Source organism: Lynx canadensis, chromosome D1, assembly GCF_007474595.2.
Source record: "Lynx canadensis isolate LIC74 chromosome D1, mLynCan4.pri.v2, whole genome shotgun sequence".
Classification (NCBI taxonomy): Eukaryota; Metazoa; Chordata; class Mammalia; order Carnivora; family Felidae; genus Lynx; species Lynx canadensis.
The window spans coordinates 39005210-39028886 of NC_044312.2; the positions used below are offsets into that span (position 1 = coordinate 39005210).

The window sequence follows — 23677 nt, forward strand, 5'->3', positions numbered from 1 at the left end:
TTCCTAAAAAAGTAAACCAAAAGTTCAGAGACCCCCTCCAGAGAACAGGTGGGGTGAGAACAGATAGGGTAACCATCCACTGAGCTGAAGCAAGGAGGGAACCTGGGCTCCAAAGACTCTTTAAACAGACTTTCAACTGGTCCTTCTGTTTTTATCTCCACCTTCACACTCATTTTCAGAAATACTATCAATTCTTTTTTTTTTTTTAAGTTTTATTTATTTTGAGAGAGAGAGAGAGCAGGGGAGGGGCAGAGAGAGAAGGAGAGCGAGAATCCCAAGCAGGCTACACTCTGTCATGGCAGAACCTGACTGGGGGCTCAATTCCACAATGGTGAGTTCATGACCTGAGCAGAAATCAAGAGGTGGTCACTCAACCGACTGAGCCACCCAGGCGCCCTGAAATACTACCAATTCTTAAATGTTTGGACTCTTCTCCAGAACAGTCAGGCTGCCTCTCAGTCTCTTCCATTGTGCATTCAGGAAGTCACTCTCCCAGATCCAGGGTTAGGGTCAGGGTCAAGGCCAAGGTCAGGGCTAGGGCCAGGGTGAGGGATAAGGTATATTCCCGGCACCCTGCAGCCCAGAAGCCCCTCAAGAGGGCCAGGGCTAGTTTCAGGGTCAGGATTAGGATTAGGGTCAGAGGTTAAGGGTTAGGGGCCAGGGCATGAAAAATTTGATATGCATGATGATGTTTATTACATTATTTATAGAAAAAATGATGTAAGTTATATGTTCTATAAAATATTACACAGCAATAAAAAGGATGGCTATGGAAATTACACACTGCAAAAAGAATGTGACACAAAACTACCTAAAAAAAGCTACGATACTAAACTAAATATAATCTAGGATTACAACACGTGAAAAACTTAATGTGTATAGGAAAAATATTAACAGTAATTGTATTAAGAAAGTAGGATATTTTGAGTAATTCTTTGGCATCTTCGGCTTCCACTTTTGGAAATATGGTCGGATTTCTTTGGAAAGCAAACATGCATTTGATTAACGTACTCCAAGCGCTGTGACAGAGGTCAGCTCACCCACCAGCACCCACTCACACGTTCGCTTCCATTCACAGTACAGTCCCGTACCCCAAGTCACTACTTCTAGAAGTGTCCTGTTTCCACAAACTGAGTCAGAATGAACACCCAAATGCTTGCCTTTTTTTTTTTTTTTTTTAAAGCACAATTCTACATAGAACAGCCTGTCCAATTTTCACCTTGTCCTCCTTTGTATCCGTCCATTTCCACTTCTGGGTTGAAGGGTAAGAAGTATGGAGCAGAAAAAGAACCAGAGCCTTCATCCATGGCTGGCTCTTGTTCCCTGGAGGTCCCCCCAGCCACCTCAGCAGGACCTCGGTCTCCCCCTCTCCATTAGCCTCACCCACAACAAGGGCCAAGGTGGTACAAGTCAAGGAGGCTTTGACTGATAGGCTCTCCATGGGGGTTCCCACCAGAGAAGACTAACACGCTTTACAACAGACTACCACACATGTCCGTCTTTAGCAGATCAGGGCAGGTGAATTTATAAGCTATGGTGAGTCAGTACTATGAAGGCCAGAACTCCAAGTTCATACTCCTCTTATCATAAGCTCTACACTCTTGTCTCACTCGTCTTTTGGACCTTTCCACCTCTAGGCAAAAAAATCAGTGAAGTCTGAACAAAGTAAAGGGTTGGACAAAACCACTGAATGAATCTTCACCACATACTGAGCCTATTTTTTGCATCACAAGGCAAGGCCATGGACTCCATGATCTCACTCAGTGGCTTTTCCTTCACGTCCAGGAGTCTATTATGTATTGACTCATCAGGCTTCTGAAACCATTGCCATAAATGACAAACAGATAGCCCTTTCGGCACAAGAGAATGTATCCATGAAATTAAAAGGAGCCCTGCTCATCTCTTGGCTCAAAGAAAACTTGAACATCACATGCTGCTGAGTTTCAGATCCAACCCTTGAAGTTCAGACCACGGTGGATGTGTCTGGAGCAGGGCTGGTGTGGATACAACTTTGTTTACTCTGTCAGCCCAGGGCTGTGCCGCCGGAGCCATGCTGGCTCGCCATGGCCAGGCTCACAAAGGGCCCTTGTAGCTCTGGGGCCAAGCCTCAATGGTCTGTCTGTTACGTCCCCTGCGCCATTTTGATGTGCCATGTCAATCCAGCTGCCAAGACTGGCAATTGGCTCAAATCCCTCATACATTTCTTCTTTTTAACGTCATAGCTTTGAGACAAATGACACTTTCCACAAATAACTGGGTACATCTCCTGTTGGCGTTTCCCTCCTCCCCTTCCCATATCTCGCCACTCCATATCGCACGTACTGCCAAATGATGAAAAGCAGAATGACCCACTTTAGGCACTGCTGTAAAGCCAAAGGGAAGTGGCTTGATGTGGGGATATTCCCACCGTCTACCAAGCTCTAGAGGCTAAGTTAAATGTTTAGGAAAAACTGTGAAGTATCACAAACCAAACTCTGATATGATCGTGCGATAAACATCACAGACTACTTTACACAAGTCTCTGGAATCGATGTGGCACCAATTGGAGATATGAAGACTCTTTCCCCCCTTCTTCAAACCTGGTGCTTTTGAAGTTTAAATGTCTCCTGTGGCTTAAGGAACTATAAAAGCGTAAGAGGCAAGAGCCCCGTGGGCCCCATCTTGGATTCCTCAGTGGGGTCAGGCTGTGCCCCCTTTAGGAAGAATGAGTTCTGCAGCCCGTCAGAGGTCTGAAAGGTATCGTACTGCTCCCAAGCTGGCATTTCTGGCCCAGTGTGTGGAAACGTGTCAGCAGCTGGGAAGAAAAGGGCACGTTGGCCAGCTCTCTTCCTGCCAGGGCCAGTCACACCCTTTTCGGAAGATGGACAGCCAAGGTATGCCCTGCGCCCAGTCGCTGGGGTCGCACAGGGAAAACTCGACTCGTCTGATTTAGAAACAGATAAATAAGGCCCTCTGTGAAAATGAAGACATAGCCAATAACAGGCAGTGGCCCCCTGCCTGTTCTTCTCACGCTCCACACTCTCCCCAAGAAGCTCGGCAACATCGAAATGCCGGGAACTCCCAAATTTGTATCTTCGGACCCAATTTCTCCCTTGAGAGCTTGGTTTCCAATTGCCCTATGATTCCTCAGCTTCCATACCTGATCAGTCATTAAATCCCACCAATTCTGCACAGTATATAACGCTCCCCTACCCCTCTGGCCTCAAACTTGGCCCCAATTCCTTGCTGGACCATTGAAATTGTTCCTGAAGGTCCACATGGTCCCCAGTCCTGTTCCTCTGCTTCATCACCACCCTTCACTGCCCCTGAGGTCAGCCTAATAAACATCACCAGAGTCTCGACTTGAAAACACTGGCTTTCCTGATCGCTTACGGCTAAATTCCAAACTCCAGAGTAGGACTCCCAAAGCCCTCTACCAGTCGGTCTCTGCTCCCTGTTCTAACACACCTCTGCCACTGCTGGCCAAACTGCCCCCACCAGTGGCACTGCAGCTCATCCGAGACAAACAGGCGGCGCGCCCCCTGCACGGCGCGCCCCCTGCATGGCGTGCTCTGCTACCTCCTCTCTTCGCATGATTTCCCCACAGCTCCTGCTCGTCCTTCAAGACCCTGTTTGGAGGTCACCTCCCCTGTGGGGCTCTTCCACCGCCCCTCCAGTTGTGAGTCATACTATCTCCCTGGTTCCGAGCACACAGCATGCTGCATGGCAGCGATGGACTCAGAGGCTGGCTCCCCGGGGACAGCACCCTCAGGTTCTGGAGGGCAGGGAGTCTTTCTCTATCTCTGAACTTGGTACAAGGCTGCACAGAGTTTACAGTCAGCAAGTGCTGCTGAATGCACCGGGTCATCAGAAGAGGGATTAGAATTAGCACAACGGAGGGGAGAGATTTTGACAGTCGGGACACGTGAGCCTAGCTCCAGAAGCCTCGGAGCCGTGGGCTGTGGAAATGCATGAATCTCTCCAGGTTTTAGTTTCTCATCTGTTCAATATGGAGGGGAGACTACATGATTTCTATGGCCTCTTTAACTCCTCGGTTCTAGCGATCAGACTACGTTTTCCTTTCCAATCTACAATGAAGAAAGGCTCCATAAAACCCCACGGTAATAACATGCTCCGGGAGTTGGACGCTCTCCACAAAGCCAGCCAGGAAAATTGCTGCCTTGCCTGGCCACTGGGCACAGCTCCCCAGGACAGCCAACAACGGAGTCTCCTCCCCTCAACTCAGAAATCCCCAGTCGCCTTCTGTTACATTTGGAGAATATCCCTAGTTGCTCTCTGTTCTGTTTCACTCTACGTATTTTGGCCAAGAAGTGGCTTATTAAATATTATGCACAGGAAAAAAAAACAACAACAAAACTGATGGCAAAACGTAACATGCCTTGAAAATAACAAGCACTAAGAACATAATGGGTTGAATTCTGACGCGCCAGACTAAAACCTCTGGGCTTGATAATCACCTCGTGACCCCGTACTCCGGGGGCGGCTGGTACCTCAGCACGGCCACCTCTGTTCTCGCAGGCTGAGGAGCAGGGTATGGCTTGACCATCTCGTGGAGCATCCCCGGGTGCTGGTCACTGTAGAAAAGTCCGTGCTCCTGGGTCTTGCTGACCGGGGACATCATCTGCTTGGTCTTGTAGGGGTACTCAGGTGGAGGACCCCGGGGGTCCAGCGCTTTGCCTGCGGGCGGGGCGGGGGAGGGGCCCCCTCCCGCCTTGAACCCCTTTCCGCTCCCTGAGCCAGGGAGGTGCTGCTTAGCTCCGGTCCTCTCCAGGGACAGCTGCATGATTCTCTCACTGAGTGAGCGGACGTGGCCCTGCTTAAGCTCTTTGAGCGCCTCGTCCTTATGTGCCTGCCCGCTGTTGGCGCGGTTCACCGTGGGCCTCCCCTCAGTCCGGGCCTTCTGACTGGCGCCCCCAGCCATGTAGTAGCCATGGCCGATAGCCCCCTGCTGCTGCTGCTGCTGCTGCTGCTGCTGCCCTCTGAAGAACTGGGACTGGGCCTTGGCCTCCTCGTAAGTGGGCAGCTCCTCATTGTTCTGCTGAGGCTGTGTGGGCCGCACCTGCTTCTCCATCACCGTGTTGTCCACCTGGTGTTCTTGACCCTGCGGCTCCTGGCGTGCCGACTGGTAGACCATTTGTGGGTCTTCTTGGGTGAGGTTTTCCGTGGAAGAAAAGTTGTTTGGAGGGTGGGCTGGTCCTGCACTCCCTGTGGCCTGGTGCTGAATGGCCAGCAAGTTCATGTTCTCGGTCGGGGTACCATACCGCAGTTGTTCCTGGATCAGCCGCTGCAACACTGTTCCAGCTGCCGCATCCTCGGAACCTCTCATTTCCACCTCTGAGATCCTCAGGAAGTTTGGGGAGTGGAAGTTGCACAGAGGATCCTCAACTGAAAGATAAACGCGGGAGAAAAGGTATCAGGATATTCCACAGGAATACCGGCCTACTGATGCATGGTGAATAATGAACATTCGAGCCACAGTAGCACTTAAAGACAAGCTTTCAAATACCCTGCCACCTCGATTTACCCCGCAGTTTCTCAGGAAGTGTTTCTCCAATTCAAAGCGTCTCTACCACTCTCCACTGCCAGGCCTCCCACTTCCTGCCGGACCTTGCTCTGTCCTTCCCCTCTCCCCTTCCTTTGAATTCCCCACCGGCCCCTTCCCTTCCGCACACAAACATGCCAAATCTTCCCCATCTTAAAAAATAAATGCAAGCCAAAAACCAAGATCAAGCAAAAAGCAATCGCCTTTTCTTGGCCCTACCCATGTCCCCCTAACTGCCGCCCGTGTATCTCTCCTCCCCTTCTCTTCTGATTGCCCTCAGTACGCGATCTGCACTCGCTGGTCTCCACTTTCCAGATGCTCCATTCAACACCCTCCCTACTGCTCTGATTAGCAACCGAGCCCAATGAGGATTTTCCACCTCCTGTAGTATGCACCTCACCTCTCTGAAGCATTCTGCACGTTGATCATCTGCTTCTTGAAACGCTCTCCTAATTCAGCATCCAGGTCTCCCACTCCCAACACCCGCCCTGGTTCCAGCCCCTGCCTCTCCGTGCACTTCTCTGACTCCCTTTTCCCCACCTGCTCCTTAAATTCTGGTGTTTCCCACAACTCTGCCCTGAATGCCCTCCACCCTCACTCAACAGAATTTCCTCCATCATCACACCTGCCACTGGTCTTCAACCACTGACTCTGGACCCACACCTACAACGACCAGCAGACGGTCCATTAGTCCTTCAAACTCAACATGCCTTCCGCACCCCCAACCTCACCCTCACCCAACCCCATATCCCTGCCTCATCTACTCCTTGCCAAGCCAGAAACCTGGGAGTTTTCCAAAATTCCTTCCTTTTCCCCTACCTCCAACATCCAGGGTCAGCCTGTCAATTCTACCTCCTGAACATCTCTCCCAACCTTCTTCATTCCCATCCCAATCTCCAAGTTTATTATTAATAACCACAATATAACCCCAAGAACCATTTGAAAAGTGTATATGAAGTATCAAGTTTTGTGCTAAATTCTCTCCATACGTTATTTTGTTTATTCCACATAAAATCGTATGAGGCACATAAAATCATACGACACAGATATCCATTTCCCCTATCTTACAGATGAGGAGGGAGGTTCAGAGAAGGCAATGACAGATGTCACAGGAGCAGCAAAGGCCAGAACCAGGACCTGACTCATTCTACAACAAAATCTGTGTTCATTCCACAACACTGCAAAGCCCTTGGTGTCTCATACCCAGACAATTCCAGCAGCCTCCTTATCTAGTTCTCTGACACGCCTCTCATTCCCACCTCCAAACCCACCCCTTAGACCTCAACCTATCTTCCACATTACCCTGAAAGACTGTTTGAATAGGAAAACCTAATAATATCACTCCCCTGCACAAGATTCCTCAGGGGTTAGTTACCAGATGAAACTGACATTCTACCCTAGGAGGTAGCAGGTATGGCCTTACTTATCCAGCAACAGTGCAGGCCACCAGCACTTAAGACCACGTACTTCCCAGACATGTCAGTTCCCTCCTGCCTCTAGGCCTTGGCTCCCTCTCCCTAGAAAGGTGCACCTCACCATGTCTCCTTGGGACATTCCTAGACGTGCTGTACGTGATAGCTTCACAGCTGCCTCTGAGTTAATCGTGTCCCTCTGCAGCCCAGCAGGCTTGAAGCCCTCCTTCTCCTAAGTCCCACTCCATTTGTCAATATCACCATTACAGCAATTATCACGGTAGATGGAAATGGTTTATTTACACAAGACTCTCAGCTTCTTCAAGGCAAGGATCATGCCACCTCATCTGGCTCTCCCTAGTGCGCAATCCAGGGAAGCGCATAATGGGGGAGCAAACATTTAACCAGCAAAGAATACCTAATGAATGCCAAGAAATATACAATGTATCCATCTCACAACAATACTAATAAGTAGTGTACTGAGGAAATTACACAGCATGAGGACAGTAAAAGTTCTAGCTCTTACTACCGGCATGACCTTGGCATGACCTTGAGCAAATCGTTTACTGTCTCTGAGCTCAATCTCCTCTGCAAATTGGCAGAACAGAACTCGACCATCTCCAAACAGCCTCAGTTCTACGATTCCATGCAATGATGGCTCTGTGTTTCTATATGTACACAGAACACATCATCTCCCCTCAAAACATCTTTCTTCCCCAAGGTTGCCTCTTTGTTTTGTGGGTTTCTTTTTTTTTTCCTCTAAGTGACATCCTTATCATCTATGAGTCATCCAGATAGAAATTTCAGATGAACTTTTGGCCCTTTGTCTCCTTTTCTCCCCACATTTGATCAACTGCCAAGCTGGTTTTTCTCAGTCCACAGTGAAATGAGAAAAAATAAAGGTGGTGGGGTATGCTTACAAAATATATAGATATACGTATACTTGCACATACACATGTGCATATATACAGATATATGTCATTGGCTTTGTGCCTTTTTTTGGCATGGGCTGTCAAGGGTTACATCACTTTTACTCTTTTTGGCATTAAAATATGAGAAAAGGTGGCACTAGATGACATTTTTAGTGTCTCTGAGACAGCAAAAGACCGCAACCCTAACTTCTATGCCCTCAGCCACGTCCTGGGTTTGGGCTCTCCTTACCACTTGCCTAGATGTCCTGAATAGCCTCCTAACATCACTTGCCTCTGATCTCTTTCTTCGATCCACACTGCATTTCTTATCTGTCTTCTTCTACTAGAATTCAAGAACCGGACAGCAAAACTTTATCTGTTAATATTCACCTGCTGTATCTCCAGTGCCTATAATACAACCCTGACACACAGAAGGCATTCAGAAAATACCTGCCCAGCAAATTCAAAAACTCTGCAGGCTGGTTCCTAAAGCTCAGCTCTGATCATATCACTCTGCCTCGCCCCCACAATCCCAAATCACACCTGTGAGATCTCACTCCAGTTTTCTGGCTTCTCTGAACCTCTCTCCTCTGTAAAATGGGCAGGCTTCATATCTGCTTCACAAGACCACATGTGTAGTAAAAGCGAACTTACTCCCTACCTTCAGAGAATGTATATTATAACTGACATATAAACCCAAAGCTCAACAATAAAAAATTTTAAACACTAAAAACAGATTATTCGAAGTCCACATAAGATGAATTGCCAAATAACTGTAATAAGCGATGAAGAGATCCATGCAGGCTGAAATGGGCCACACGTTCACTGTGCAAATCCTGACTGCCAATCTGTTACATCCATTCTGACAGGTGCCGAGGCAGAAGGTAAAGAGAGCACAGTCCTTACCCTCAGAATAACTGCTCTGAAATTTGAAAGCAAATTCAAAGAAAAATGAATGCTGTGAATAACTTGAATATAAATTTAAATAAAAATATATTTCCAAAAGAAAATGATTTTGGGGGATGAATAATAAAAGGAATGGGGTCTCATCAAGCACGAAAACTGCTGAATTCCCTTTTCATAAGCACATTTGCCAAGAACCATGAGATCCTTCCCTACAGTGATTTTAAAGATTCCCTTCCAGTTTTACCAATCTCAAAAGCCCTCAAAAATAGGCAGGAAGTTTTCATAGAGGAAACAGCTCCCTCCCTACTATAGTTTTGGATTTCTTCTGAGCTTCTGAATTATTTGCAAAAAAGAGATCAAAGTGAAAGCAGAGAAGGAAAAAAGATCCTGGGAAAGGATACAAAAAAAGTATTTAGGAATCAGAGAAAAATTAGGGAATAAATGGTGTAGCTCTCAAGTTCCTGCAGTAAGAACCCTGCTGAGAGTCACATGATATCGTAAAATAGTCTATTGACGCCATAGCAAAACCATTAAAAATAAGGCACCTACTAATAAAGAGACAATCAATAATACAACTGGCTGATTCTTAAAGGGAGGCTAGAGAAAAAATTATGCAAAAAAAGGCTAAAAATCAGAAACATATGATCATCTTGCTTTTCCAAACCAAATGCCGGTAAAAGAACTTACCAACTTTTTCCCTGATGCCACCTTTTGCCTCCACCGTCAGAGCAGATGCCTCGCACCTCCCAGAATAGAGCTGGAAATCTGGGAAAAAGTAGTTGGGGTCTTCTAGAATCGGGGTGGGACTACCGGAGCGGTAACAAACAGGAGAGGGTCCTGGGGAAAAAGCAACGTGCGTATTAGTGCCACCGAAGTCCTCCTCTCCCTCCTTCCTGTGTGACTCATGAGAGCCCACGAGGCATTTTCCCACATTCGACTCGGAGCTGCCTTTTTGATTCATAAAATTCCAGAGTTACCATTCAGAATTATCGCAAGGCCAGCCACCCACCAAAATGACCCATGAGGTCAGAATAACAATCTTCAAGAGACACTGAGTGAAGTCATGACGCTTTTACACAACCCGGTTCCAAGGGCAGCAGCAGCAACACTGACAAAAATCAAGCCCTCTGCAGAACTGGATGAGTCCCAAAGTTTGGGCTGGTCAAGGTGGGGGACAGAAAGGAGGGAGGTGGGGAGGCCAGCAAAGGAAATACCAAAACGGGGAGAGCAGAATACCTAAAAGATGCAGAGAGGGGTTGGCCATTTTGCTAGACCATATGTCAGCACGAGCACATCCCAGCCCAGGACAAAGCGCTCCGCTCAAGGTTTCTGGAGCCCCATGTGGCACTGTGGGTCCGGGTCATGGGTTCCGGCCCTCTACCAAGCACCGCCTTTCCACTTTATCTCCGTCACACACAAACCAGAGTGCGCTTCCTGTTCCAATCAAATGTGACACAGTACTCAATCCTATGGGCACTGAACATGAGATACCACTACAATAACACTGATAGGCACATACAACATCGTGGGAACACTCAGCAGCCCGGCCCCTGCTCTCTTCCCTCCTCGCACTGACTTCTCTGCTTGGACACCACATTTAAGGCTCTTTTTGGCAAAAGTAGCTTAGTTACAGGGCACCTGGGTGGCCCAGTTGGTTGATCATCCAACTCTTGATTTTGGCTCAGGTCATGATCTCACAGTTTGTGAGTTGGAGCCCCGAATTGAGCTCTGTGCTGATGGCTTAGAGCCTGCTTGGAATTCTCTCCCTCCCTCTCTCTGTGCTCCTCCCCTGTTTGCATGCTCTCTCTCTCTCTCTCTCTCTCTCTCTCTCTTTCTCTCTCTCTCTCTCTCTCGTTCAAAATAAATAAACCTGGGGGGGAAAAAAAAGTAGCTTACTTTACTCCAGGGGAAGAATCGTGCTTTTCTTTTTAAATTAAAATCCTTGACCAAATGATAATTCCATTAGAACAAAAATGTTTTTCAGCTATAACCTCAAACTAATTTGAAAGTAATTTGAAATTTCTTGCTGGGTTTTTTTATCAGCTCTTTTCTCACAAGGCCAAAGCTAGTAGTAACTAGTTATTGAGGCCATAGATGGGGATTTAGTCATCATCTTCCTCAGTTTCTTCAACACACAAAGAAGGGTTTGCAACTCTGCTCACATATATCTTAGGCATGTGTGGACTAGAGTGAAAAAAAGAAACGTTTTGACAGCTAGGATATTTATCTTGTAAAGCTAAAATAATGTAGTAGTGCCTCTCAACCTAAAGATGAATATAAACCAAATATGAATGGTGTAGTACATGGAGATCAGTCTAACATTGTAGTTCCAATGCCTATGACATTACCTGTCAGGGTTCTCTCTTTGGCCAAACTGCAAAGACTACCCTGGAAGAAACTTGCCCCTTTCTGGGCCTCATCTTCTGCATCTATAAATCTAAAAGTCTCAGGCTAAAATTAAGAATCACAGATGACCTAGATCCTAAGGCAAATTCTTACCTGGCTTCTACTTCAGCAGGTGGAAAATGCTGGTGGAAAATTAGAGAAATGCAGGGTGCAACCCTGGCTGCCATGACAGTTGCCGAGGAACTTTTAAAATCCTAATACCCAGGCTTCCTCCAGGCCTAGTCAAGTGGAATCTCGGGGGATGGGGCCCAGGCTCCTGTATGTAAAACTCCTCAACCGATTCCAGTGTGCAGCCAAAGCTCAGATGCCCTAAGCTGGAGGGAGAACAGTGCACACTGGCAAAAATCCCCCAACACGAAAACACCTTTCTGCGCCCTCAGCCCCCCCCCCCCCCACCAAATCAGCGCCAGAGAGGTGTTGAGGACCCACGTACTTCAACAAAACAAAGAGTGGTGTTTTCTCATAGTGGATCTGGGTCAGGAACGGCCACGTGCAAGCACATGTCACTTTGGGTGACACCGTCTAGTCACGGGACTATAAATTTTAAATGAAAACCGAGAGCAAGCTGCTAATGAAACTGAGGCCTAATTAAGGGTATATATGTGTACGTGTAGATGCATACAAAGGAATGCGCAGGGTGCGTGTGTGTGTTTCTGTATAGACATATGCTTGCAACCTAAGAACCTAATTAAAACCTCTACACTAAGCCATTCTCATCACCACAATGAGACAGTTAGGGACCATGAGAACAAGCCCCAAGTGGAAAACATTATGTACCTCGGGCGCCTTCTGTTGGCTGTTACTGTTAAATCGCCTCTTTTAGAGAGCAGAACCAAGATGCGGCCCAGCGTACAAGCTGGACTTAAAACAGAGGACCCTGGCTCCTAAAAGCACCAATGAGCTGCCTGAATTGCCTGCCAATATCAACCAATCAGGACGAGGCCCTTCCAACCAATCAAGATGAAGCACGTTTGGGGGCGCCTGGGTGGCTCCGTCGGTTAAGCAAGGGACTCTTGATTTCCACTCACGTCATGATCTCATGGTTGGTTGGATCGAGTCCTGCGTGGGGCTCTGCAAAGAAAGTGCAGAGACTGCTTGGGATTCTCTCTCTCCCTCTCTCTCTCTCTCTCTGATCCTACCCTGCTTCCACACTCTCTCTCTCAAAATAAATAAGCTTACCCTGCTTGTGTGCTCTCTCTCTCAAAATAAATAAACGTAAACAAATTTTAAAAAGAAAAGATGAAGTACTTTCCCCCCTTCATTAGCATATTAAGCCAGAGTGGGAACCTGAGGGGGAGTTTTCGCTCTAGGACTTTTACTCCCTTGTGTCCCAGCAGGCCAGTCTAACCACTCTCTGTTAGTGCTGGGTCTCCTTCAGCTCAAGCTGTAGCCCCAGTAGAGCCTTGCCTGTGCCTTTGATTTTGGGGTCCAGCCTCAAGTTTCTATCCTTGTGGAGCCCCAAGAACCCGACCCCAGTAACAACACTGGTACAAATTGATTTTCCACATCTTTATCCAATGGCCTGCCACATGAGAACAGGTTCAAGGGCTCCAGGCCAGAGAGCATATAGAGATACATATCAACTATCATTTAAGGCTTCTTTCTTTTTGTACGCTGGGGTGTCCCACACATTCTTGGAGAGTTACGTTCCCACCGCTGCCCCCACTCCTAGGAGCTGAAGAAAGAAAAGCCCAGCAGATCAGCAGACGGCCTGGCAGGCAGACAGGCCTGGTATCATAGCTCCACCGAGAGAACCAAGAGAAGCTCCCTGCACTGACATACCCTACAGGGCTCGTGCAATTTGTGGCTTCGTCACCTATAAGACAAGGTAAAATGACAAGAATGTGTGTCACTGGGTCTGCATCAGATTGCTGGGCTGCAGAGCAAAAATGCAAGGGAGGCCTCGCCCTTAATCCCACAGACACATAATCCTTCCCTGCCTATTGTAGTTCAGAATCTCCACTAGGAACTCGTTATGGCACAGAGCGGGTCTGTTTTCTTATGCGAAACGCAGGGTACAAGATCTACCCAATGGGGTCAAGGCTCTCTGACATGAGAAACTGGAAGTAAACATGTGACTTATGTTACACGACATAGGACAACATACGAGGGGGAATGCTGTTGGCTTTGTTAGCGTTCTCCACACCCAGGAGCAAAACTAGGAGAAGCCACAGACACTCCCAGATACCACTCCCACCCAGGAAGCCCCGCCTCTAGGGCGTGGCTCCGGCCCAGGGGCTCAGGAACAGGGCGTATTTTAGGGCAGCACGCAGCCAATCAAGGATCCTGCTCCAAGGTGTGTGATAGGCACATGCCGTAGCCCCAGGGGCTTCCTAAAGACTGTTTCCACACCGGGTCCTCCTGACTTACCAATTTGCAGTCACCTGCTTCTTTCAAACCAGTCCTTGTCCCAGAACTATCACTGACAGCTTTAGTCTGCATGGGGAAACCGGCAAAAGCAATGGAAAACCAGCTAAGGCCAGTGTAAAGGAGTCCCCCGTCTACAGGGCCCCCTTCTGGCAGCTCCTATGGCTCGTGCCCTGAAGGAAAGCCAGGGATCTGTTCGTGCTGCACTCCACAAAGGGTGAGGGTCTGGAATTCTGCTTTGAGGGGTCACCATTCCTGCCTCATAGTGACTGTGATCCATCTCACCAAGAACGGTCCCTTCGTTATAAACCCTGCGTGTCACGTGTCGACGAGAAGAATCTTTTGCTTCTGTGAGCGTGACTGCTTATTTCTAAAAGTGCTGAAGCTTCCTTCCCGTTATGGTTTTATGCTGTTACTTTCTCTGTAACCGTCCAGAGGCCTTTAGGTAATGTGACCCTGAACAAGACTTTTTGTTTTCCTTACTCAATACAGCACTAACAAAGGGCATCACTGTCGAAGTTAAAATGAATTAAGGTAAAATGAAGTGAGCCTTCTGGGGTGGGCACGGGGCGCAGAAACCTGGCGATCGCCTCTCATCTGCTCCACCTCCATTGTAGCTAGTTCCTTCCCTAAGATCAGATCGTGAATCTGTCAAGAGGCTAATGTAACAGGCTCAGAAGTGTCCTTTGCGTTTAAACACCGGAGGACGCTCAAACTGCCACCCTATCATCATCCAACACTCGCAGAACTAGGAAAGCTCCTGTCCTCAAATCCCACTTCTGGAAGGCCACTAGCTTGCACATAACTGTTTTGGCGAGGGTCTCAAATTCAAATTTTGCTTCGTTTTCAAGGCCGCCTGCCATCTGGCTGCTCCTCTGCTGTCAACAGCCTGGGTGCTCTACTCAGCATCCCAGTGTCCCGTGACCATGTCACCCCCATTTTCCAGGTTCCAGCCGGGAATGCCTTCTGCCTGCACACTCCTCTCCCCAGGTCCCTTACGGTTCACCCCAACAAACCTCTTCACTCCACCTCCTGTAGACAACCCCCCCCCCACACACACACACACACACTGGCCTTCCTTCCCTCACCTAGGGTACCAGTTATGATGTGAGCTCACAACTTAGCATTTAAGCATCAACTGCCTTTTTTTTTTTTTTTTTTTTTTTTTTGTAAGAAGCTCCAACGCTGGGTGGGGCTTGAACTCAAGACCCCAAGATCAAGACCTGAGCTGAGATCAAGAGTCAGACGCTTAACAAACTGAGCCACACAGGTGCCCTCCAACTGTCTCGTATTTTATAGCAGCCATTTAATATAGTCTGGTGCTACCGTCCTGGGGAAGCTGGAAGGCAGGCACCACCCACATACTTGCCACTTTCTGCAAGGAGGATGTGTAAGGGATACCCCTCCTACTACTTGCTGGCCAATGCAGAACACGGCACCGTCCTCTGGAATAGGCCCAAGTTTAAGGAAAGGTCAAAGATCCCCCCAAAGCCAGTCTCCGGGAGTTCCCCATGACCCCTTGCACTTTTCCTTAAATGAGGGAATGTTCCCTTAAATGTTCCATTAAGTGTTCCCTAACATGAGGGGGGCACTTGCTTTCCCCTGCAGGCCAGAGGCCCATTCCTCAAACCCTCCACGAACTGCAAAACAACTCCCAGGTGTTCTTTCCCCAAAGCCCAAAACTTTCTCCCAGGCCCACCTAATCCAAACCCCCTAATGCATTTAAAAACCACTTCACCCTTTAGATTAGTCTAGCCTCCTATAACTTTGTAACAGAAATTTTAAACATAGCAACAAACAATCCTGTGGCCTCTACCTTCCCTTTCAAAGAGCTAAGGAATTTGCTGAGTGTGCCAGCCGCCTCAAAGTTAAATGTAAGCAACCAAGCCTTTTGATTCTGGCAGAACTGGAGGTTTTTCCGGGGGGAGTGGAATACTCTGCTCAGGGAGACAGATGCCCTAGGAAACAATGTTTTGAAGCGGCCTGGAGAACCCATGACCAGTGCCTGAAAAATAAAGGCAAGTCTGTTCACAAGTACTCTTGCGAAACCCAGCTAGCCCAGGTGGGTTGGCCAGTTCACACTCCAGGAGCCTGAGACCTGAGTGCAGAAGCACGGACAGGTCAGGGCACCCTCTTCTAGGAATACGTGCCGGCAACACACGTTTTTAAACAGGAAACAGGAATCTCCACGCACTGGAATATCTCTTTCACCCAAGGAACCATTATTTGAAACCCAAGATGGGGACGGAGAGAGGTGGGAGGGAGGAAGGTTTCCAAGATTCCCAACCCCTAAAGTCCACCTCAGCACCCAGTGTGAATTCTGATCCCCGGAGCAATCTTGTCTATTGTGGCGAACAAATAAAATAATAAATACACTAATAGCTATTTAATTTAGACTTTCTCGAAGTGGAACTTGTGATTAACTTTAAAGGCAAGCTTAACTTGGTAATGCTTTTTTAGGAATATTGGAGACATCATCAGTGGGAACCAAAATGCGGAATGTATGCTTACCCTTTCAAGTAACAATGCAGTCAACAGAGCACTGTGCTAGGAGCTCTAAATACAAGAAATGAGTAAGACCGTCCTTGGCCTCAGGAGATCATGCTCTAGTTCTGGAGACCAACGTGCACACGTGCACACCCAAATTTCCTTGCAGAGTAAGTGCTCGACTAAAGGGACACAAAGCTTTGGGGGCCCAGAAGTAATCCATCACTACCTGTCGATTAGGGAGGTGATAGCAAGCTGAAATGACAAGAAGAAAGAGACAGGTGAGCTGAGCAGAAAAAAGTGAGGAGGATATCAACCTGCTGTGGGGTGAGGAGAGGGTGCTAAGAAGGAGAGATCAACACAGCGAGGTAAAAGGAGAAGCACAGGGATTGAGTCATGAAAGTGTTTCATCTTGGGCGCCTGGGTGGCTCAGTCAGCTAAGCATCTGACTCTTGGTTACGGCTCAGGTCGTGATCGCACAGTTTATGGGTTGGAGCCCCGTGTTGGACTCCGTGCCGGTGGCGTGGAGCCAGCTTGAGATTCTCTCCCTCTTTCTCTCTCTGCCCCTTCCTGGCTCGTGCTTTCTCTCTCTCTCGAAAATAAAATAAACATTAAAAAAAGAAGAAGAAGAAAGTATTTCATCTCTTTAAGGAATGGAGAGTTCAGTGTCACTTGGATATGGGTAAGGAGGAGGATGACTCAGAAGCCAGTATTTAAGGGAGCTTTTTAATAAACTTTTTAAATTTTAGTTCGTTATTTTCGTAACACTAGAGAAATGCAAAATAATTTCGAAAATAGGTGATTCAACTACCTAGCATGTTCCTGAGAGTCAATCACAAAACTCTAAAATACTTTCAGTGTTAGGAAACCCTGAACTCACTGTGTAAACCTTGGGGGTAGGTTCTGGCTCCCATCACAGAAGCCAAAAGTACCCTTCTCTGTTCTAGCAGCAAGAACAGCCTAAGCTCAAGTCAACTGGATATTCTAGCCAAAGACTGTGAGTCTTGAGGAAAGGACACAGGGACAAAAGGTGCAGGTAAGTTACCTGTGGTAACAGTATCACCAGGAGTTCCAGGAGCATCGGTCCTCACAAGACAAACACCGTGTCCCTGGCTGGGTTCCTGGTGTATTTTCACCTAGGTTCCTGCCCATTTTCTGGGCCTTCCTGTTAATATGTGAGCTGCCTAATATACTTCCAATAAATTCCTCTTTTGCTTAAGTTAGCCGAAGTCACTTTGTGCTTATAATCAAGCACTTCTGATAGAGACTTACATTTAAAAAAAAATTAATTGTTCTGACCCCCATCATAAAAACTCAGCATTGTCTGTATCCTAAGTACTACATGACTTAGCACAATCTGCCTTGTTGCCCCAAATACCCTTTGCACAAACCCCAAAGAAATACTTGTGATCCCTCAAAGGTTCCTTCGTCTGGAAGGTCTTTCTCACCAAGTCGGAAAACTCTTTCCTTGGCACATACTCAATGCTCAAATATGTATGCTGACGGGGCGCCTGGGTGGCTCAGTAAGTTAAGCATCTGACTTTGACTCAAGTCATGATCTCACAGTTCGTGGGTTCAAGCCCTGCACTGGGCTCTGTGCTGACAGCTCAGAGGCTGGAGCCTGCTTAGGATTCTGTGACTCCCTCTCTCTCTCTGATCCTCCCCGGCTAGTGCTCTCTCTCTCTTTCTAAATAATAAATAAACATTAAATTATATGTGTGTGTGTGTGTGTGTGTGTGCATGCACACTGTCTGAAAGTTTTCTGAAGCTCTATCTAGTGCCACTTCCTCTGGGAAGTCATCTACCCCTTGCCCCCCGAATGTTTATATGCCACTCATCTGTGCTCCCATCACATTCCACGCATGTTTCTGCCACTATTAAACTGCCTATGTATTTAGTTCGTCTTTTTCTCTCCCTGTTAACTCGTAAGTTGATCAGCAGCAGAAGACCATATCTTATTCACCTTTGTCTCTCCAGTGTCTAGCAGAAATAAAATCACAGTAAGAGCTCCAAACACGTTTATTGAATCAATGAATCATCTGCATATGTTCACAGTACGTGCTAGTTTCTAGCACATAATGGGCACTCAATAAATATATATTGATGGAATTAAGATACATTTTTAAGTAACCAGTTATAAGCATATTCTTAATTCTACAGAAAGTAGCTCAAAGATGATTCTGTCTCTTTCAAACCAATCAGGAGACCAAGGCTTGGTAAAAGCTACTGGGGAACAAAAACGAGAGAAAGCCACCTAGTGCTAAAACACGTTAATTACAAGCATACTATGATCCATTTCCTGTAGGGGCTCTGTCCACGATTCTCAAGTGACATCACAGGGAGTCTGCACAGGGAGAACACAAGCCAGCTCTTAGAGGAAGGTGCTCTTTCATTCTGCTCAACCCCTGCAGGTGAGCCCTGTGTCCTGGGACTGTGCCCTAAATGCAGGCTTTGGCGCGTGCTTCTTCAAAAGGTCTGGGAGCAGGACCAGAGTCAACAGACCTCTCTCTGGGGGTGCCCAGTCACCCACCATAAGAAGAAGGAATCATCCTAGTCCCTACCTATCACGCAGAGTCACCACAAGCACACATGAGTATCCCATGAGAAAAAGATTTTATCTACAAAGAGAAAATCATCTTCTAATTTTGGATTTTAACATAAAATCCAAAGGCTGGTTAACTACCTTGACTCAAATTGTACATAATATCATAATTTTTATTTCAGGTAGATATATTTGGTAGTTAACCTATCTAAAACTAGAAGTACCTGGACTCCAGAAATTCTTTACTTCGGATAACTTAAAAAAATTTTTTTTATCAAGATATGCTTGACATTGAAAATGATGTACATGTTTAGGGGCATCTGGGTGGCACAGTGGATTAAGCGCTCGACTCTTGATTTTGGCTCAGGTTATGATCTCTCGGTTCATGAAATTGCACCCAGCGTCGGGCTCTGCACTGGCAGCATGGGACCTGCTTGGGATTCTCTCTCTCCCTCTCCCTCTGTCCCTCTCCTGCTCACACACTCTCTCTCTCTCTCTCAAAATAAATATTTTTTTTAAAAAAACGGATAATTAAAAAAATGTACACATTTAACATAGAAACTTGTCGAGTTTGGGGATAAGTATCCACACACGAAGCCGTCACCATCATCGAGACCACAGATATACCCATCACCTCTCTAAGTCCTCTCCCACCTCCTTTATTAATATGTGTGCGTGTGATAAGAATATTTAACATACTATCTACCCTCTTAGCATGTTTTAAGCATAAAAAATACAGTATTGTTAGCTACAGGCACTACAGTATATAGTCGATCTCTAGAACTACGCACTCAGGTGCGTTTTAATAACTAAGCCCTATATTTAATTAAATAAGTGAAACTTCAATAATCTTTAATCAATTTCAGGACCAGAAACGTATTCGTTTGGGTGGCCCTGGCATACATTATGTTCCCATTGGAAAAAAAAAAAAACTTACTGGCACGTGAGCTCCATTGCTTTCAAATGTGTTTCTATCACTGCAGGCAGACAGTAAGTACTTAATCTTTTCTGAACAAAGGAAAACAAACAGGATGAGAAACCTTAAAATAAACCCCAAGACACAAGATGGCAACATGAATGCATAATTATGCTTCTCAAGGCTCCCTCTCTGAGCCACAGAGGACAAGAGCAGCTCAGACCTGCCATCAGGTTCCTTCCACCGCCCTCCCCGTCTCCTTACACTCACTGTGTCTTCTTGTACTCACCTCCCTCAGGAGTCAATGTTGACTCATAACTGGACACGATAATTCAAATCAACCAATGTTCCCCCAAAACTGAACATCCCTTTAGTAATAAGAGTATAATCAATAGTAGAAGGAGCTACCACTTGTTGAGGGCCTATTGAATGTAGGGACGATATAAAAATCATCATGTGTAATTGTCAACACCCTATTTCTGTTTTGTAGATAGGGACTAGGCTCACAGTGGTTAAGTAATGCCCAGAGGCCCAGAGCTAGCCAGCAGCACAGACAAAATCAAAGCTTTTTTTTGCAACGTCATTCTGCCTTCCAAAAATTCCGCAATAACGCACACTTAATTCTGAGTCCTCTTTTCCTGACTAATTTCTTACATTAAAATCAGGAGAGGGGCGCCTGGGTGGCGCAGTCGGTTAAGCGTCCGACTTCAGCCAGGTCACGATCTCGCGGTCCGTGAGTTCGAGCCCCGCGTCAGGCTCCGGGCTGATGGCTCGGAGCCTGGAGCCTGTTTCCGATTCTGTGTCTCCCTCTCACTCTGCCCCTCCCCCGTTCATGCTCTGTCTCTCTCTGTCCCAAAAATAAATAAACATTGAAAAAAAAAATTTAAAAAAAAAAAAATAATAAAATCAGGAGAGTTTTGGGGCGCCTGGATGGCTCAGTCGGTAAGCGTCTGACTTCAGGGCGTTCGAGCCCCGCATTGGGCTCTGTGCTGACAGCTCAGAGCCTAGAGCCTGCATCGGATTCTGTGTCTCCCTCTCTCTCTCTCTGCTCCTCCCCCACTCACACTCTGTCTCTCTCTCAAAAATAAATTTAAAAAATTTTTTTTCTTTAATTTTAAATCAGGAGAGTTTTAATGATACACTCTTGCTTGTGGGCAATGGGGAAAGGTATTAGGAAAGTTTTTCTCGGACTATATGAGGCAGAGAAGCATCCAGAACTATTTCATTTGTGCTCTTTTTCACAAAAGCTTCAAGTAATAATAGCACGCTCTCTGCCAATCACCAGAACACCAAGGCACTTGATGAAGCTACCCCTCCCCATCCCTTCCGTTGACCACGTATTAGTTTCACGATGGTGTCTCCACTTTAACAGTGGATCCCAAGGCTGTGCTGTGTCAGTCACCTGTATACGTGTTAAAAATGTCACTTCCAGGGGCGACTGGGTGGCTCCGTCGGTTAAGCGTCCGACTTCGGCTCAGGTCACGATCTCGCGGTTCCCGTGAGTTCGAGCCCCGTGTCGGGCTCTGTGCTGACTGCTCAGAGCCTGGACCCTGTTTGAGATTCTGTGTCTCCCTCTCTCTCTGACCCTCCCCTGTTCATGCTCTGTCTCTCTCTGTCTCAAAAATAAATAAACGTTAAAAAAAAAATAAAAAAATAAAAATGTCACTTCCAAGCTCCATGTCAGGCCTGTCGGGATCTCCACATGTGCAGACCAAATGTATTTTGGCCTCACTTGACAGCTGATTTGAATACAGAGTCACGTCTAGGAGGCTTATGCTTCTCTGCCATACAAGTTCTGATATGACACATGCACTCCAAAAAAGTTGTGATAAACTGAAATCTTGTCCATCAATCACACTTGAAGCCAAAACATGACGGATCTGATGAACGCAAACGGATGAGTAAACAACTCTTCCTAAAACAAACAAACCAATCAACCTGAATCGGTTCTTCTGGTAAAGAATTCTTTGTGTAAATGTGTTACTTTTTCATAAATTCAGAGTAAAGTCAGCAATTGTAGTGCCCTTCTAATTGCTAACCTGAATGACCAGGTAAGGGAATATGGCTATTTCAGCTATATCTCAAGTATTGTTCTAAAGACACAATAAAGCGATTATACCAAAAAATACATCCAGGGGCACCTGGGTGGCTCAGTGGGTTAAGCGGCCAACTTCGGCTCAGGTCATGAGCTCACTGTCTGTGGGTTTGAGCCCCGCATCGGGCTCTGTGCTGACAGCTCAGAGCCTGGAGCCTGCTTCGGATTCTGTGTCTCCCTTCTCTCTCTGCCCCTCCCCTGCTCACGCTCTGCCTCTCTGTCTCTCTCAAAAATAAATAAACATTTAAAAAAATTAAAAACAAAGATATCTAATTCAACATGATAAGATAAAGCCTGAGAAAATGCCTACCATATTACAAGACAAATGCTTGCTAAATCTGAAACTCAAAAATCACACAGCTACTACGTCACAGTCATGTAAGATAAGCAGCTAATTTTACAGGGAAGGAAGACATAGAACATAACATTCATCGAGCAATACATGGTACCAACATTATCTCAGGTAATTCTCACATCTCTGAGAATTAGGCCTCATTATCTCCTTTTTACCTAAAAACATAAACATAAATGACACGCTCTGGCTCACACAGCTCACAGCCATAAGGCTGAGACGCAAATTCGGTTTTGACTGTTCTAAAGCATTCCACGGAATTTAAGCGGTATTTTAAAACACCTAGGTACTTGTGGTAGTATTTGGTTTCTTATAATTCCTATACGTTACAAAAGATCATGGGTCTGGTGAACTTGATTGGCAGCAAAATGCAGAAGTACTCACTAATTCATCCATCTGTCAATCCATCCGTCCGTGCTTTCAATCACTCGTTCATTCCACAAACATCTGTGACATTAAGCATCTGCCAGGGGAAAGATAGTGCCCGGTATGGGAACCCAAATCTGCCAGTCCAGACTTCTAAGGCAGACAACTGCCCAACAGTGGCCCAATGCGGTGATGCAGGCAAGCTCAAGGTAGCACGGACTGGCGAGCAGGGACACCAGTGTTCAGGTCCGTCTCGGGACACGCACACCTAGATCTGTAACTGTGCTAAGGGGCTATGCTTACCTCTTTCTTCTCTTAGGCCTCAATGCTTTGGATCATGGACCTCTCTAAAACAATCTGCCAAGAGCTACATAGTTTCTCCCTAGGTCTAAAAGAACGCATACACACTGATTTCGTGGCATTCACAACTCTACGAGGATTATCCTCACTTCTCAGGTGCAGAAACTAAGGCACTGAGAATAACTTGCACAATTAGTAAAGGGCAAAACCAGGATTCAAACCCAGATGGTCTGGCCCCAGAGCGTGCAGTGTTTACCACTACACCAACGGTCTTCAAACTTTTTCGTTTCAGGACCTCTTTACAGAGGACCCAATAAGCTTTTGTTTCTGTGAGCCGTATCTATCCCTCCTTACCATATCAGAAATGGAAACTGAGAAATCTTAAAATATATGCTAATTCATTTCAAAACAACAATAGTGGACCCATTCTCAGTTACACGAAACATTTTTATGAAAACTCATTTCTAAGACAAAAGGCAGTGCGAACAGTATTATTTTACAATTTTGCAAATTTCTTTAAGGTAAGGCTTACTAGACTGCTGGATTTTCATATCTGTTCCTGCTGTCAATCTATTGTAGGATTTTTATTGAAGAAGATCAAGGAAATGTGGCCTCATTCGAACATGTACTTGGAAAAAGGAGGAGTATTATGATAGCCATTCCAGATAATTGTGACTGTTCTTTGAAGCTACACCAAAAGTCAACAAGTACTAATTTCTTTTTTTTTTTTTAATGTTTATTCATTTTTGAGAGACACAGAGAGACAGAGCTGTCAGCACAGAGCCCGACATGGGGCTCGAACTCATGAACCATGAGATCATGACCTGAGCTGAAGTCAGATGCTTAACTGACTGAGCCACCCAGGTGCCCCAACAAGTACTAATTTCTTAAAGGTGGTTGCAGTATGAACTATAAAACTGTATCAGTGATCCTGCCTTGGATATTCCTCTATACTCTAGTACATTAAAATCTACTGGTCCATCTCTCACTTTGGAGGGAGTTCTCTTTTCCATGATTTCATAATTTCATACATTGGTCATTTGGAAAATCATGGTTCACTGCACCATGCAAATCC

At 46.3% G+C, this 23677-nt stretch overlaps 1 protein-coding gene across 3 annotated transcripts in view; it reads right to left on the minus strand.

The window, feature by feature from the left end:
• AMOTL1 (angiomotin like 1) overlaps nt 1–23677 on the minus strand; it is a 132787-nt gene that overhangs the window by 62275 nt on the left and 46835 nt on the right. For all 3 annotated transcript variants that reach the window (XM_030332785.1, XM_032595047.1, XM_030332784.1), the window contains 2 exons: nt 9459–9608; nt 4458–5385 (listed from right to left, as the gene is read on the minus strand). In XM_030332785.1, coding sequence (XP_030188645.1) covers nt 4458–5385; nt 9459–9608 — 1078 coding nt within the window. The remainder of the gene's footprint in view (nt 1–4457; nt 5386–9458; nt 9609–23677) is intronic.